Source organism: Gracilinanus agilis, chromosome X (assembly GCF_016433145.1).
Source record: "Gracilinanus agilis isolate LMUSP501 chromosome X, AgileGrace, whole genome shotgun sequence".
NCBI lineage: Eukaryota > Metazoa > Chordata > Mammalia > Didelphimorphia > Didelphidae > Gracilinanus > Gracilinanus agilis.
Genome location: NC_058136.1, coordinates 41,360,285 through 41,376,901, shown reverse-complemented (window position 1 = coordinate 41,376,901; position 16,617 = coordinate 41,360,285). Strand labels below are relative to the sequence as shown.

Here is a 16,617-nt window from a genome sequence, read left to right as displayed (position 1 = left end):
GCGAAGACTTGGCAGGAAAGCAATATGTGTAAAATTGGGTATTTGAAGAGGGCAGCCATGCAAAAGGACATTCTTTTTGTTCTTCTTAGCAGCAGAGGGCAGGACTCAGAACATCAGGATTTCAGTTGGACATAAGGGACGACTTCTCAACCATTAGAACTAACCAAGAGTAGACTGGCCAGCCTTCAGAGTGGCTAAATGGCCGTAGAGCTGCTATGCTGCAGTGGGCGCTTTTGATTCAGGTGGCGCCAAGTAGATGGCCTGAGGGCCCTTCATGCTTGGAGACTCTGTGACTCCATTTCTCTTTCCCCTCCGCAGAGGGCTAGAGAATTTGGGTTTGGAAGTTAGAGTAAAGAAATGCATTTGCTAGGGTTGAAGGAGGAGGGTAAGGGGTAATGGCGGTACACTTTGATTCCTTTCTTCCTCCTGACTCAACGTCAACTGTTTTGGGGTATTCTTAGGAAAAAAGCTGTTTTCCTAAGCATTCGTGGGAATTTCTTACTGCCAAAAAGCCACCGTGGGGGATCTTAACATAAAAAAAGAATTCAACGACTCCATAAACATTTCTTGAGTACCTACTATGGGCCAGCCATCTTAATCCTGGGGTTACAGTGCAAGGCATACAGTGGGCCTCTTTGGTCCTGCTTTGGCTCTGCCAGGAGAAGCCCAATGCCACCTCCATCACTTCTTGGGGTTCTTTTGAATTATGTTGCCTCCAAAATGCCACCAGGGAGCTCTAAAACAAGTAGTTCTTTTTCCATGCCACGAACTATGCCCAGTCATTATTTCTGGCAGTGATTATAGAGATTTCCAGAGGCCTTCCAATCTGTTCTGCTAGAGTTGCATATTTGATATGCAATTCGATACATATTTTACTGCATTTTCCAGCATACGGTTCTCTTTAGCACACTTCATTATATTCCGTTTCTTTAGGTAATTTGTATCAGAAGTTGAACAAAGTCTATTAAAGAAACCAAATAAGGAATGTCCGTATGTTATACATATACATGTCTATTACTCACACATGAGAGTTTCGAAAGACTAGCAGTCTGGCTGGAAGAGTCTCCTCTACACAGCAGCTAGGCTGCCCACCTGCCTTATTGCATGTGCTTTCAGGGCTTTCCTAGAAAGTTCTACTGAAGCAATCAGGAAAGTCAGTCTCCCTCTGTGTTTTGCTTTAAACCTTTACTTTTTGTCATAGCAACAACACTTAAGACAGAAAGGCAAGGGCTGGGCAAACAGGATTAAATGACTTGCCTGGGGCTAGGCAGTGTCTGCTGCTAGACTTGAACTCAAGTCCTCCCAACGCCAGGCCTTGCTCTCTATCCACTGTGCCACCTGTAGGCCCCTTTTTAATTTCATTTTTTAAAAACCTTTACCTTACGTCTTAGTATCAATCCTAAGACAGAAGAGTGGCAAGGGATAAGTGACTTGCCCAGGGTCACAGAGCTAGGAAGAGTCTGAGGTCAGATTGGAACCCAGGTCTTCCCAACTCCAGGCCTGGCACTCTTTCCACTGTGCTACTTAGCTGCCCTTAGTGAATTCTTGATGCCCCAAATTCTACCATTAAAGTTTCAGCATAAGACCCTGTTCCTTATCAAAGTAATACAAATACTTGTGAGGCTGTACTTTAGGACTCCTATCATTTATGCTGACATTAGTGTCATTACTGTCCGAGTATATTCTGAGAAGAGGTTTTAATATGCCCTGGGGGTGGGGGGGACTATCCTAGGAAGGGAACTGAAGGGGGATAAACTGGCAGGGCAGTTCCGTGAGTGAGGGTAGAAAGAAGATAACGATCATAGCTGCTGAGATTATTCCAAACCCAGTAGCCTAGAGAGGCACTTTGGGAAGCTTAGCTCCACTCCATATTCATGAAGGAACTATGAAGTAGAACAGCTCAAGAGATGACTTGGAGCATGAAAAACACCTCTTTTCTCAGTGACTTTCTGGGTTGCTGTGCCATCGATGTGCCTGTAGACTGACTGACTGGTTGAGTTAAATATCCTGGCTGTGGAATGTGATGATCTCAAATGGGGAAAGCACTTGGCTATGTAAGACTGAGGTTGGACCCTGAGCTGTTATTAAATGGGGAGTTTTGACCATTCTACGGTCTCTCTATTTCTGCTCTTAGGAGCCATGACAAGCCTTTCGTTTTGGTAATGACCAGGTTCATTCGTGAACTGCTTCTTTGGGGATTCGATCGACTCAGGAATCAGCTGAAATAAAACAATAATGCTAAAAGTAAGAATCGCTTTCTGATTGTCCATTTTTCCTTCTCTGTTGCAGTAAACGGGACTTTGACTCTACAGATGAGGTAAGGATCCCAGAGCTGAAAAGTCGGATGTTTTGTGTTAACTGGTAACTACACTTTGTCACCTAGGTAGAGTCCGCTCCTTTAGGGTTGTTCTTTGGCTCAGCATTGTTATCATGCGACATTTTCTTCTTAGGATCGGAGTGATTGAATAATGGCCATTTGTTCTATAAAAATGGTCTAACCATCGATTGCTCGGCACTGCTTAGAATAGCAGTCATTCTTTTTGCTGGAAACCTAAAGCATTTTAACAGCCGTTCCTTTATGTTTTAGTGTTGGGTATACTCCATTATGCCATCTTAGACCAGCATCCCAAATTTCATTACCTCAGAACATATGTTTTAAGTACAATTTGTTAGTAATTTAATTCTTTCTGTTAATAATTGTTTGAATGGCATATAATTATTAAGGAGAGAAAACATTGATTTTAATATTAAAAAGGTATAATTGCCACTTTTGTGTACATTTCCATCTGTTTCCAAACGTTAGTAGGACATTTTAATGACTTTTTCAATAAATCCTAAATTGCCCAAAAAATGAGTACCAAGGCAGTTGTGATGGAGTGGGTGGTGCTGGACTTGGAATCAGGAGACCTGAGGCTCAAATCGTAACTGGTTGTGCAACCACAGGCGAGTCATGGAACCTTTCTGAGTCTCGATTTCCCCGACTATAAAGTAGGCATAACTCTAGGGCACAAGGTTGTGAAGAAAGGGCTCTGTAAACTTTCGCACGAGAGTAAAGGAAGTAGTTTTGTTTCTCACTCAGAACTGCTGCCTTCTGCAATATTCTAGATCTTTCAAGACAGCGTTCAGGCCAACATTTCCAGCAGTTTGTGGCAGCTTGCTCATTTCCCCCATTTTCTCAAAGTTGTTATTTTTTTTGCAAATAAACAAATCATATTTACCATCCAATAAAAGTGCCACTTGCCAAAGATATGTGATGATCAAGCCTCTCGTGGGATGGCGCAGAATGAACTTTTATCCTAAAATCACTCTTTTCGGATATTTAACAGGACGGTACCTGTAGACTCTCAGTTAATACTCTTCAAGTTACCGAAGATCTAATTTGTTTTTCAAGTGGCTTCCTTCCCAATTTAGTTTCCTACTTCTTGAATTTTATCATCCTTTATGTTGTATATTAAGTTTATACCTTTTAGACTAATATGTTCCTGGGAAAAAATTAAGAATTTTTAAGGGTCTAGATTAGGGGTTCTTAGCCTTTGTTGGGTCCTGGATTCCTTCGGTGAAGCCCACAGACTGTAAACCTTCTCAGAATGATGTTTTAAAATAATTGAACTAAATGTCAAGTTTCCTTTAGAAGTGAGTGAAAATAAACATATGTTTCTTCTCATGCTTGTTAATGGATGCTGTGGGGGGTGGGGTGGGGATCAGGGTACCTCTGGACCTTAAGTAAAGACTCTGTGCTATGAATCAAGCTGATTTAACTACTTACTGGTCCCCCAAGTGAATCAAGCCCTGTTCAGCTTTTCTTTCTCTTTCTTTTATAGTCAGAAGATATCGAAGCTTTGATTCCAAAAGGGCTGTCAGAGTTTACAAAACAGCAAATCCGATACATCCTGCAGGTGAGAGGAACTAGGGTGTCCCTCTCCCTGCCATCCCCCTGCCTCAATCTCAGATGTCTGCCTTACTTGGACGGTGGGGCCAACTGATTTCACAAACATGCGAAGGAGTACAAGTCGGCTACTCTTATCAAAAACGTGAATCTGAGGTCCATAGCATGCAGAACTTTACAAACCAGATACCGTATCGATCTGTTGCAGGAGATTCTCCTTTTTTCTTCCTTGCCTTAATTCCCACTTAGCCACTTGGCTGGCTTGCCAATAGGTTTCCTTCCTAGAGCTGTTACCTAATTTTATACTTCTGGCCTACTGCATTTTCTGAATCTTTAGACCAAGAGTTAACAATCAATGTTTCAGATGGCTTTTAGTGAGATCATGATTAGGGTTGTGGAGGGAGTGGGGTACAGGTGAGCCTGTGCCTCAGCTGTTTGGAGGCCTCCTCACTATGGCTGCTGCTCCTTGCTTGAGGCTATGAATGCTCTTCCCTTTTAGCTTTTAAATAAATGAGTTTAATGTACCAGAGGGGCCTTCTCACCTAATTTGACATTTGAAGCAAGTCTCTATTTCGAATCCTTTCAGTTTTAAGCCTAGTTGTAATTTTCCTGTTCTTGAATGGACTAATGGATAGAGAGCTGACCTCAAAAGCAGGAAGCCCTGGGCTCAAGGCCTCACTAGTGACATACCCTGGCTGTGACTTGGGCAAGTCATTTGACTTTTCAGTGCTCTAAGCAGTACTCAGAGATGATAATTTAGATATGAATGGTCAGTCTGCACCAGGACAGGGGATTTCTGACATAGAGGGAATCCCAGGTCTGGACAGAAGCACAAGCCTGCGCTCATGTCATGCCTGATGCTTGCATTTAACAGCATGCCTAAGGAAATGGATTCTAGTTTTCTGAGGTCAAACATTCCTAGTAATTCCATAAAGAAATGAGCAAAGTAAGGTTTAGTCATTTGCTTGAGGGAGTTTTGCTCCAGAAGAAAAAAAGCCTAGACTCTTTACCTTTGAATTAGCTGGCAGCATTGTTGACTTCAGATTGCCCCAAATGACCTTGGCCAAGGGTCATCTTTCCACAAAGAAAATTGTCAATAAAATTCTCCTGGACAGAAAAGTAGCAGAGAACAAGGACTACTCTCACTTCCTTGTGTTGGCCATTTTGAAAGTTCCTACTAATAATGCCAAAATAGAGGTAATGAACATGTTCTTCTCCTCCAGATGAGAGAGATGTCAAACAAGTCACATCGGCTGGTATTGTCCACCTTCAGCAATATTCGGGAGGAACTTGGTCATCTCCAGAATGACTTGGCAGTAAGATTGATCTTTTCTTTTATTACCTCAATGGACCAGATTTTTTAGGTACCTTAATTTCAAAGTTGAAAGGGACTTTAGTGGCCATCCATAAAAGTGCTAGACACAAAACGGATCTCTACTGTCAGGTTCTGAACCATTGGGCATACTGTCTCTACTTGAACACTAGGAAGAGGGAACCTACCAACTCTTTTTTCAGAAGTTAGTTGTGGTTGTTTTTCTGAGCTCCGTTCTACATTTGCCATTGCAACTTCTACCTGTTGCTCCTGGTTTTCAGGAGCCAAAAAGAACAAGCCAAATCATTTTGCTCACAATAATTCTTCACATACCTGAAGGCAGTTATTAGGACCTCCAATTCTTCTCCAGACTAAATAAACATTCCTTATTACTTTAAGTGATTCTTATAGGACGTGAACTCAGGGCCATTTACCATCTTGGGTGCTGGGTGCTCTCTTCTATATACTACACTAAAAACTGTTTTGCCCATTAGTGATTACAATATTCCAGATGTCATTGGCAGGATCACCCCCTTATAACCTGGGAAGTTTCTCGAGTGCCCCATTGAACTGGTGGGGTGGGGCATTTTGAGTATAAAGTCCTCTAAACCGTTCTGGTTTTTTCCGACAAAATGCTTTCTAATCACCCCTCCCTTGTAAATTAGTTTTCTGAACTCAAGTATAAGACTGAACATTTGTTGCCAATGAATTTTATTATTGGATTGTATCATATTCAACTCAATACTGGGGCCTATGAAATGATCTTTTCAGATTTTGTCATCCAATGCATAGCCATTTTACAGCTTTAAGTCATCTTCCCACACACACAGGACACTCCGCTGTCTCCAATCTCTGGTCCTCTTGGAATGCACTCCATTTCTACTTTTATTTCAGAGTCTCTCTCTTCCTCCAAGATGCAGCTGAAGCACCATCTTTGGCATGGTCTTTCTTGCCACTAGTGCCCTTTTTCCTAATCCACGTCACAGAGATTCGGTTCATATTTTATGCCTTATTTAGGTATATGTGGGCATGTTGTCTTCTTGTGAAATGTAAGCTTGCAAGTAGAGACTGTTTTCTTCATTGTATTTTTATCCTTAACATCAAGGACATAACTCCTTAGTTATAATTTGGAAGCCCCTTTAATAATTCAATCCTTCATATTCTCTATTGTTTTTCTATGGCCAGTAATTTCCAGCAGACTTTGGGTGTGACTGTTGAGGAGTAGAGGTACTTGCCATTTGAAAATTCACCTGTGGGGAATCATTAACACGAGATATTAATGACATGTGTCAGTCATTTGGGGGAGGAAAGGCAAAACCACTAAAATCTTTAAATGTCAATTTATCCAAATGTTATGATATGCAGCTTTGAAAAGTTTTAACACTTTCACATTCAGTATTTTTAAAATGACTTTGAAAAATCTATTTGAAGTCCAAGTGAATTATTATTTCGGTGTTTAAAGCAAAGTGTTATTTCTGTGGCCATCAACAAATTTCTGTAATTTGGGACCATAACAAATACCTTCTTCTCCCAGGCACTAGAAAATGATAAGATGAGACTCGAGAAAGATTTAGCATTCAAAGAGACTCAAATAAAGGAGTACGAAGCACTCTTGGAATCTGTGAGAGCTAATAACCGCCAACAGCAGGTAGGCTGAGACTCCGAATGGTGTAGGAACTGGTACAGACACATTAAAGCAAGGTTGAAATCTAGGAACAACTTGTTCTAATAAAAACTCAATTATTCGTAGGAAGTGCAAGGCATTGGGGAAATCAAACCCCTTATTCATTTCAGATGTAAAACAGTAGCAACTCTCAATAAACTTATCTCATCAGAGACAGGGACCGCAGAAATAATTTACATCTCGATGATGCCAAAACTTAATCTCAGCTGTGGTTTCAATAGGACCCATCAGGAATGCCAGATGGAGTAGATTTCCTGGGCTCATCTTGCCTCTTAACATGGGCATAGTATGACGATCAGAACTCAGACTTTTGGAGTCGGAAGGTCCATGTTTAAATTCTAACTCGGGGCCAAGGAGATTAAGTCCAGCTGTATAATGTTATAGACAAGAGTTCTAGACTTGGGGTCAGGAAGACCCAAATTCAGATTTTACCTTAAACTGTACGATAATCTTGGGCAAGTCAGTTAACGTGCCTCAGTCTCCTCATCTGTAAAATGTGATTAACATCATCTTCTCAGGGTTGATGAGGATAAAATGAAATATTTGTAAAGCATTATTGCCCAAAGTTACAGAGGAAGGAGTTGAATCCAGATCTGGAATACTCTTTCTACTGTTCCAGGACCACACCCCTTCCCTCCCAATGTTGGCCGGGACTTAGAGCATGGGCCAGGGTTATCAGTTTCAAATGATGTGACCCGAGTTTGGTGGTGTCCATTTGGCTTATGGCTAACCAGGAAAGTGTTGGGGTTTCATGTGAGAAAGATTAATGGGGGACTACTAGGTCATCAAGAATTGCTATTCTATTCTGGCAGTATTCTTGTCCATTACTCTTATCTGGGAACTGAGGCATTTAGACTGGATGGACTCTAAATCAGCTAGTGGCAAGAGCAGAGTTAAAAAAAAACCAGAAAATAAAAAGCAATATTGCCTTTGAACCTTTGAATCAATCAACAAACTTGAAGTGATCTGTTGGTCAGATTTGACTAGTGTTAATCTATTTGTCTCATGAACATGTTCATTCCTTATAGCAAGGACTCCAAGACTCTAATTTAAAGTGTCGGACCTTGGAGGAAACCATCCTCTCTCTTCGACATGGCCAGTCAGATATGGAATATCGACTAAAGGAATTGGAATACTGTAAAAGAAATCTGGAACAAGAGAATAAAAGCCTTAGAATACAGGTATTGAAATTGTTGTTGGGTAGACGAAGCAAAGGGGAAGGTAAAGAAGACTTTCAAGAGGCCCCCTTTTCAAACCCTGGCTCTGACACTTTATAGCAGCTGGCAAATCTGGCCACCTCTGAGCTTTAGTTTCCCCATCTGTAAAATGTGAATAATAATAATAGGAAATCCTCAAAGATTTATGACCAAAGTTTTTTTTTAAATCTTCAATTGTTATAGAAATTAATTGAAACCAAATAAATGACTAATTACAGAGTATTTCTGTTCCATGTAGGTATCTGAGACCTGTACAGGCCCCATGCTACAGGCTAAAATGGATGAGATTGGGAGCCATTACATGGAAATGGTAAAGAACCTGAGAATTGAGAAGGATAGAGAGATCTCCAAGCTAAGGGTATGTGCAAACTGTATGCTTTTGTATAAATTTGTTTTCTGTGTGACGAGCAAAAATGAAATGAGGTAAAAATGGCACTACAGGTTTACATTAGTTCGTTCTGTTTGATGCCTCATTAGCTTGTCTACGCCCTGGTTCTTGAGTTTGGCACAGTACGTGGGGGGGCCGGTGAGCCTGCCCTTTTCTGTTGGCAGTCTTGCTTCTGGTTCCCCCGTTATATTGTGGAAATCCACTCTCTCTGCCCATCTTTCACGTTGCGTTCAGTGGGAGAGCCCCCTCACGTATCCTGCTTTGACTCCTGTCCTTTTGAGACTCCTTTCAAAGATCAGTTTGGAAGGATATTCAGAGCAGTTTCAGGCTTTCACTGCTACTAAACCACCATCTTGCTCTGCCCTAATGCCCTTTTAGGGAATGGAGGTATCCTCTAGGTTCTTGGCTATTGATGTTATGAATTCTGGCAGCTCCTACCTAGACAATAGGATAATGCACTACCCGTGACTGTCTTAAGTAAACAGGCTAGCCAAAGGGTAATGCACCTCCTGACTGCCTACTCAGGTAGAGAAGGATCATTGCTGAGTTTCCACCTTTCAAATCCTAGAAGCCTTCTGAGAAAGCTCATTCCAAAGCAAGAATTTAAGCACGTTGCTATTGACCTCATGATATTCTCCACTTTTCTTTTCTTTTTTTTTTAAACTTCAGGCTCAACTGAACCAGTTTCAAAAGGATGTTTCAAGAAGGGAAGGAAGTTGCAGTGACTACCAGCTCAAGCTACATGAACTGACAAGCTTGCTAGAAGAAAAAGATTGCCTGATAAAGCGGCAGTCAGAGGTGAGTAATAAAGCATTCTTCACTTGGAAATACTTCCTCTCAGTGTCTTTACATTCTCCATCTCTTTATTGCTACCTACCTCCCTATATCTCCTCTCTGTCCATTTCTCACCTCTTTTAACTTCTCTTATCTCTCCATCTCTATCTCTCCTCTATACAACTATAGATAGCCACTGTCTCTTTTCTCTATTTCTTCTCTACTCTATTCTTTTTATTTCTCCTCTCCTCTATCCCCTCTGGTATGCTGTCTTCTCTCTAATCCTTCTCTAACTCTTGTCTGTCTTCTCTTCTCTCACTCTCCTCTGCATTGTCTTCTATTTTTCTCAACTCTATCTGTTCTCTATACTTCTCTGCTCTTGTGCTATCTCTCCTCTATCTCAAGGTCCTCTCCTATGCTCTATCTTCTATTTCCTCTCCTCTCCCTCAGAGAGGGGAGGAGAGGGAGAAGAGGGAGAAGGTGTAAGGAGAGGAGGAGAATGACTATACATAAAATAAATACTTATATGTACTTATATAACCCTCCTTATGTATTTATCTTTGCCCTCCCCTCCGTGTCTCCTTGGGAGAGAGAAAGGAAATAGAAATAGAGATAGAAAAGAAAAGAAATAGAAGACCGACAGAGAGAAAGCGAGCGAGCGAGCTTGCACACAGGAGGGAAGATGGAAAGAGGAGAGAGTAGACAGAACAAAGGAGAAGAGACAGAATGAGGAGAGAAAAGTTAAAAGGAGAGAGGTAAAGATAGAGATAGAGAAGGAACCCTTACTCCTTATTACAAGAGTTGGAATTCAGGTACTTGTGGAAAAACCCAGATTTTAAGGGTTAATGAGCAATTTTTATGAGTATATTGACTTTATTTATTACCAATTACATGTTATAACAAATTTCCACACAAGTTTTCCTAAGTTATATGATCAAACTTATCTCCTTCTATTCCTTCTCTTCCCCCTCCTGGTGTTGGTAGGCGATTCAATCTGGGTTATACATATAATATCATGTATAACATATTTCCATATTGTTCATTTTTGTGAGTAATCTTATAAAACCAAAATCTCAAAACATAAGCCCAAATAATTAAAAAAATCATATGTTTTCATCTGCATTCTGACTCCAACAGTTCTTTCTTTTGAAGTGGATAACATTCTTTGTCATAAGTCCCTCAGAATTGTTCTGGATCGTTGTATTGCTGTTAGTAGCAAAGACTATTAATCACATTTGATTGTTCCACAAAACTGCTGTACAATGTTCTCCTGGTTCCGCTTATTTCACTCTGCATTGGTTCATGTAGATCTTTCCAGCTCTTTCTGAAGTCATCTCGTTTATCATTGCTTTACAGCACAATAGTATTCCATCATCAACACGTACCACAATTTGTTCAGCCATTCCCCAATTGGTGGATATCCCCCCTCCTCAATTTCCAATTCTTTGCCACCACAAAAAGAGCAGCTATAAATATTTTGTACAAGTAGGTCCTTTAACCTTTTTTTTTTATCTCTGGGATACAGACCTAGTAATGGTATCACTACATCAGAGGGGTAAGTATTGTTTTATAGCCCTTTGAGCATGGTTCCAAATTGCCTTCCAGAATGGTTGGATCAGTTCACAACTCCACCAGCAATGCGTTAGTGTCCTAATTTGCCTCCAACAATTGATCATTTTCCTTTACTGTCATATTAGCTAATCTGCTAGGTGTGAGGTGGTACTTCAGAATTGTTTTAATTTTGAGCAGTTTAAGTGAGAAAAATAGAAATTGAGGGCTGTCATGCCTTAATTGTTGAGAGAAAAAGTTACAAGATAGTTAATCAAGTGCTAGTTGTGAAAAGTACTTCACCACCTTTTTTTAGATTATAAACTCCAGGCTTCTTAATACCCAATAGGTACCCTGAAAAGTAGGTGTTACTTAGTAAACATCCCTAAGGAAAGCAAAAATGTGGGGTGTAATTTTCTTTAAATGATTGTAATCTCTTTTATTTGTAAGGAACTCTCCAAATTGAAGCAAGAAAAATATTCATCCCACAATCAGACCTCAGGAGCTGGAAGGACTACTATCACGACCACTAAAAAGTAATGTCATTGCTTAATATTAACAAAAAACACAATATCGTGAGAGAGATTAGAGATAGCAGTAGAAACAGGGAAGTGGAGAAGAGATAGAGAAATGTGAGAATTATAATTAATATACAATATCTCCAAATATTATATTTAACAAGATTTATTAATAATAACTTTAAGAAAAAGGGATAAAAGCCAAAAGTAAAAGCCTCAGCAAAGCCAACTTTCCCAGCCATGGTCTGGGGAAAAAGAGAGAGAGGTGGAGTTACAGCCAACTATATACAAACCGTGACCCCGCAACATGGTGGAGAGATTAAAAGGAATTTTGGGAAATACCAAAGGAATTCTGGGGAACGTAGTTCAAAGGAACTAAACTCTCTAATTATACAGAAAGGCTTTAGGAGACATAGAGAGATTTAAATTACTTGGGCTTGCTCTTGTGCATCACTCTCCATCCATCTTCCCCCAAACCCTGTTAATGAAGCTCCCAGTGGCTTACTCACCAAGGCACCTTTCCATCTTTTGAAAGTAAAACAGCTTTTTAAAAACATCCAATATTCGTTTGACATCACTTAACCTCATCTTTAAAGTCATCATTTTGGAAAGGTTCTCACAGTCCATCAGTATTCTCTTAACCATCTCTAATACATTCTTATACAAAATTGTTTTACAAAATCATTTTGTGGATAGACAATAATAGTACCCACACAGTCAAGCAAATATGTTTCAGGGATGAATGAGGAATCAGTGATCAAACAATCAAAATGGAATGAGTCTTGGCCTTAGTAGGGAAGGAAAGAAGCTGTTTTCCCGAGGTGGGAGGAGGAAGAAAGTACAAACACTGGTTTCTCAAAATGCCTTTTTTTTTTGGTAGATACCGAACCCAATATCCAATTCTGGGGCTCCTTTATGATGACTATGAATACATTCCCCCAGGCAGTGACACCCAGACCATCGTCATTGAAAAGACAGAAGACAAATGGACTTGTGTAAGTTCCCTCTTTGGAGCAAAAAGCAAAGCACCACACCCCATATTTGAGACACATACCCTTCTGATTAGAAACAAATGTCTGACATATATAAGGCATGTTTGTGTATAGATGATTATAAGAGCAGAATTACATTTCTCTAAATTGGGAATGGCCCAATTTACTTTAAGTACTGAAAATGTATTGTTTCTTCTGAACAAGGTAAAAATTCAAAATATATTATTACTGCCCCCCCACCCCCACCCCATCTGGTAATCCTTAGCATCCAGGGGAAGGAGATGATTGGATTTCACTGACTTGGTTGGATGTGGTGAAAACAGGAAATCTTAAGACATTTGTCAATCACATACTTTAAAAGAGAAAACTAAAATAACATACATAGCCATCAACAGCCCTCCATTTTCCAGATGAAGAAACTGATTTCTTTGAGCTCCTGTGTTAGAAGTTGTTCTGAAATAGGTGACCTGACCTCCCCTGGCACCTCTAACCTATACCAGAGAAAACCACTAGTGACTTCAGTTTCAGAAATGGTAGATTCCCCAGAGTCTGTCCTGCTCTTATTCAACTTGAAGTTATCTGCGGTAAGAAAGCATGGGATAATGCCCCAAAGACAGGTACACTAGATAGGATTCTGTAGGCTCTAAGATTACCTTATAGTGAATCCTTTGCTAGGCAAGTCAGCTCCTTTTTGGCTCAACTTCAGCTGACCCTGCAAGCTGAGAAGCTTCTGCTTTTACCAGTCACATATATTCCCTGGAGGAAAGCATTCTGCATGGCATTCACTGATGGCACTGCTTGAGGATGGTGGGAAACAAGGATGTTAAGGTGCAGGCCTTGCAGGCTTGGCTGATGAAGGAAAAGAGAGAACTAGGAGAAGTGAAGAAGGCTATACACACACATTATAGAATTCTGTGGCCCTGATTTTCACAACGAAGATGCCTAATAACAACACCATGGAGTTAAAACTAGTTTCTTCCTGATTCAGGTACTGATTGAAGAGTAAAAAAACTATGGCTACTACTAGTTATTTCTTGAGAGCTAATTTATGAGAGCCGAAAACCATAATGTCTCCAGCTAACTGGGGACAGGCTTTACTTGGGTCCTAAAAACAAGTATTTGATGTTTTTTTTTTCCAGCCATGAATTCAGCATCTACTGTTTGAAGTTCACCCAATGACTGCAGTACTGTTTATGTGATGGAAAAAGAGGACAAATTAAGGTCAATCCAACATGTCCCATGAAAATCTCTGTGGATGGCAGTTTTTCTAATGTATTTCCATGGCATCATGAAAGTAATTAAGTTTTTATTTCATACATACTGAAGAGCATACTCTACTACTTAGTATCTTCAGAGACGCTGAATTAGCTTTTTGGGGCTGGGGACTTTATTCTGTTCTATTATTTTCCCTCTGATTAGTTATTACATGCATGTTCACTTCACTTCAGATGCTACTTTTGATGAAGGTAGGTAGAGGGAAAAAATTTAATTAGTACCTGTTATATGGCGTGGATTTATTTTTTCTCCCTGGAAGAGTGAAAGGAATGCTACAGATGAGATATGTAGACCTGTAGAAGACCTCTCCGGTGATGGTGTGCTTTACTGAGCAATGAAAAGAGAGGAGAGCTCTTACTTCCTTAACTAGTCAAATAATAGTTTACATCATTCTTTGGTGACTCTAAATACATATCAAGGAATCAAAGGATTCAAGTAAGGACTCTCCCTCACATAAGAGATTAAATACCTAATTTGTATACTAAGGTACATGATAGTTCTCTCGCTGGAATAACTTTCTGGAATTACTTTTTAAAGCTGGCAAATGAAAGCATATGTTATTTGCATTTTATCAACATCCCATTTTAAGCAATTTTAAAAAGGATGCATACTTTCTGTACAGTAATAATTGCTATCTATGCCATATTAATTTCATATGTGGTACATGGTTTTTTATAAGGGAACATTACTAGAGGCATACTTAAAGGTCATGGTTTACATATATATGTACATATATGTGATATGTATAAAAGGCATCCTTATTATCTTAATGTTTGGGGTTTAAATCTAATCGGGTAATTGTTGGAACTATAGCAAATGCCAGTTTTCTTGAGGTTATTTTCTGGATTTCTTTCTAATAGTCCTTGGAAGGAAGCAGATAAAATAGACAATGTGAATCGAGCAAGTAAAAAGTTAATGTCATTTTCCTCGCTCAACTGGAGCAAAAAAAAATAGAGCAGCAACTTGGCTTGAGGGTAACTACATTCATCAACTGAGTTCATGCCACAAGATAATGTTATTACCATCAAGGCCTTTTAGCTGCTGAAAATTAAAAAAAATAAACCAGCTGGAATTGATCTAAGGTGGACCCACCTTCCAAAAATCACAGTGTATGTATGTGTTCTAGTGATGCTCCTCTGTTGCCATTTAAGGTCTGTGGTTCTTAATTCAATTTGTGATGAAGAGTAATGAAACTGTCTGAAGAAGCCTTTTTTTCTTCACAGGCTAAATCTGCAAATTGTAAATATGGTGTCAAAATTAAATGGCATATTATCTTTGTTAACCTCTTCAAAATTAATAAAGTGGAAATGGCATATGAAAAACACATGTATAAAATGTGGGTGGTCTTTTTGGAGCTCTTGTACTTTCAAAAGGAAAGGAGTAGAGACATTTTACAAAGAAAACTTCTGCTGGGGACAAACTCTTTGGAGTCCACATTCATATAAGAGAGGAAGAAGGGAGAATGGATTAAAAACCAGAATCCAGTGATAGACTGTTTATTAGAAACACATTAAAAATGAGAGACACACATAAAGTAAAAATAAAGGGCTGGAATAGAATTTATCATGGCCTGGTGCAAAAAGAGTAGAGGTAAGCAATCATGCTCTGAAAGATAAAGCTAAAACAGATTTAATTAAAAGAGATGAACAGGGGGCAGCTGGGTAGCTCAGTGGATTGGGAGTCAGGCCTACAGACAGGAGGGTCCTGGGTTCAAATCCAGCCGCAGACACTTCCCAGCTGTGTGACCCTGGGCAAGTCACTTGACCTCCATTGCCCACCCTTACCACTCTTCCACCTATGAGACAATACACAGAAGTTAAGGGTTTAAAAAAATAAAAATAAAAGAGATGAACATGGAAAGGACATTATAGTAAAAGGTACCATAGATAATGAAGTAATATCAATACTAAACTTATATGCAACAAATACTATAGCATCCACATTTCTAAAGGAAAAGGTAAGTGAATAAAGAGGTATTAATAGACAGTAAAACTCTAATAATGGAGGACTTCAACCTTCTGTCTCAGAACTAGATAAAATCTAATAAAAAAATAAGTCAAGGAAATAAATAAAATCTTAGATATGCTAGATATCTGGAGCGAACTGAATGGGAAGAGAGGAATGGACCTTTTCCTCAGTGGTCCACAACACCTTTACAAAAACTGACCATATATAAAGAATGAGAACTATTAAATGCATCCTTTTCACACCATAATGCAATAATGTTATTTAATAAGGAACCATGAAAACATTAAAAATTGGAAATTTCTTAAATGACCTAATCTTAAAGAATGAGTAAGTTAAAAAACAAGTCATAAAAAGAACAAATTTTAAAGAGAATAAAAATTAGACAACATACCAAAACTTATGGGATGTAGCAAAAACAGTAATTAAAGAAAAATTTTTACCTTTTAAGTGTTCATACCAGTAAAATAGAGGAAGATCTGATCAATTAACTAAATACAAAAATTTTAAATCCTGAGAAAAAAGTTTACACACTAAATTGAAAGTCCTAAAAATTACAGGCAAGATTAAGAAAAGTTCAATGGAAGAAAAATCACTGAATTCGTAAATAAAACTTGGAGTTGGTTTTATGGAAAAAAACTCAATAAAAGATAAACCATTTGCTAATATGATTTTTTAAAAAAGAGATGCAGGGATGGTTTAATACAAGGCAAGCTATTAATATCAATAATATAAAAATGATAATTATGTCAATAGGTACAGAAAAAGTTTTTGACAAATACAATATTCATTCCTATTGAGAACACTTGAAAGCATAAGTATAAATGGTTTTTTCCTTAAAATGTAAGAAGCACCTACCTAAAACCATAAGCAAGGATTATTTGTAATGGTAATAAGCTGAAATCCTTCACAATAGAATCAGGAGTGGAACAAGGCTGCCTATTACGGTAATACATCACTACTATTCAGTATCATATGCTAGCAATAGCAAATGTTAGTAATAGCAATAAGAAAAAGAAATTGAAGGAATCCAGTTGGGCCATGAGGTAATAAAACTA

The 16,617-nt window shown here is 39.0% G+C and overlaps 1 protein-coding gene across 1 annotated transcript in view; it reads left to right on the top strand.

Annotated features, from left to right (window-relative positions):
- POF1B (POF1B actin binding protein) overlaps positions 1 to 13,925 on the top strand; it is a 55,052-nt gene extending 41,127 nt beyond the window's left edge. Inside the window, exons 7-16 of the mRNA XM_044682813.1 lie at positions 2,290 to 2,317; positions 3,822 to 3,896; positions 5,110 to 5,202; positions 6,733 to 6,846; positions 7,911 to 8,063; positions 8,338 to 8,457; positions 9,157 to 9,285; positions 11,260 to 11,345; positions 12,208 to 12,322; positions 13,854 to 13,925. Coding sequence (XP_044538748.1) covers positions 2,290 to 2,317; positions 3,822 to 3,896; positions 5,110 to 5,202; positions 6,733 to 6,846; positions 7,911 to 8,063; positions 8,338 to 8,457; positions 9,157 to 9,285; positions 11,260 to 11,345; positions 12,208 to 12,322; positions 13,854 to 13,925 — 985 coding nt within the window. The remainder of the gene's footprint in view (positions 1 to 2,289; positions 2,318 to 3,821; positions 3,897 to 5,109; positions 5,203 to 6,732; positions 6,847 to 7,910; positions 8,064 to 8,337; positions 8,458 to 9,156; positions 9,286 to 11,259; positions 11,346 to 12,207; positions 12,323 to 13,853) is intronic.
- Positions 13,926 to 16,617: the final 2,692 nt, after the last annotated feature.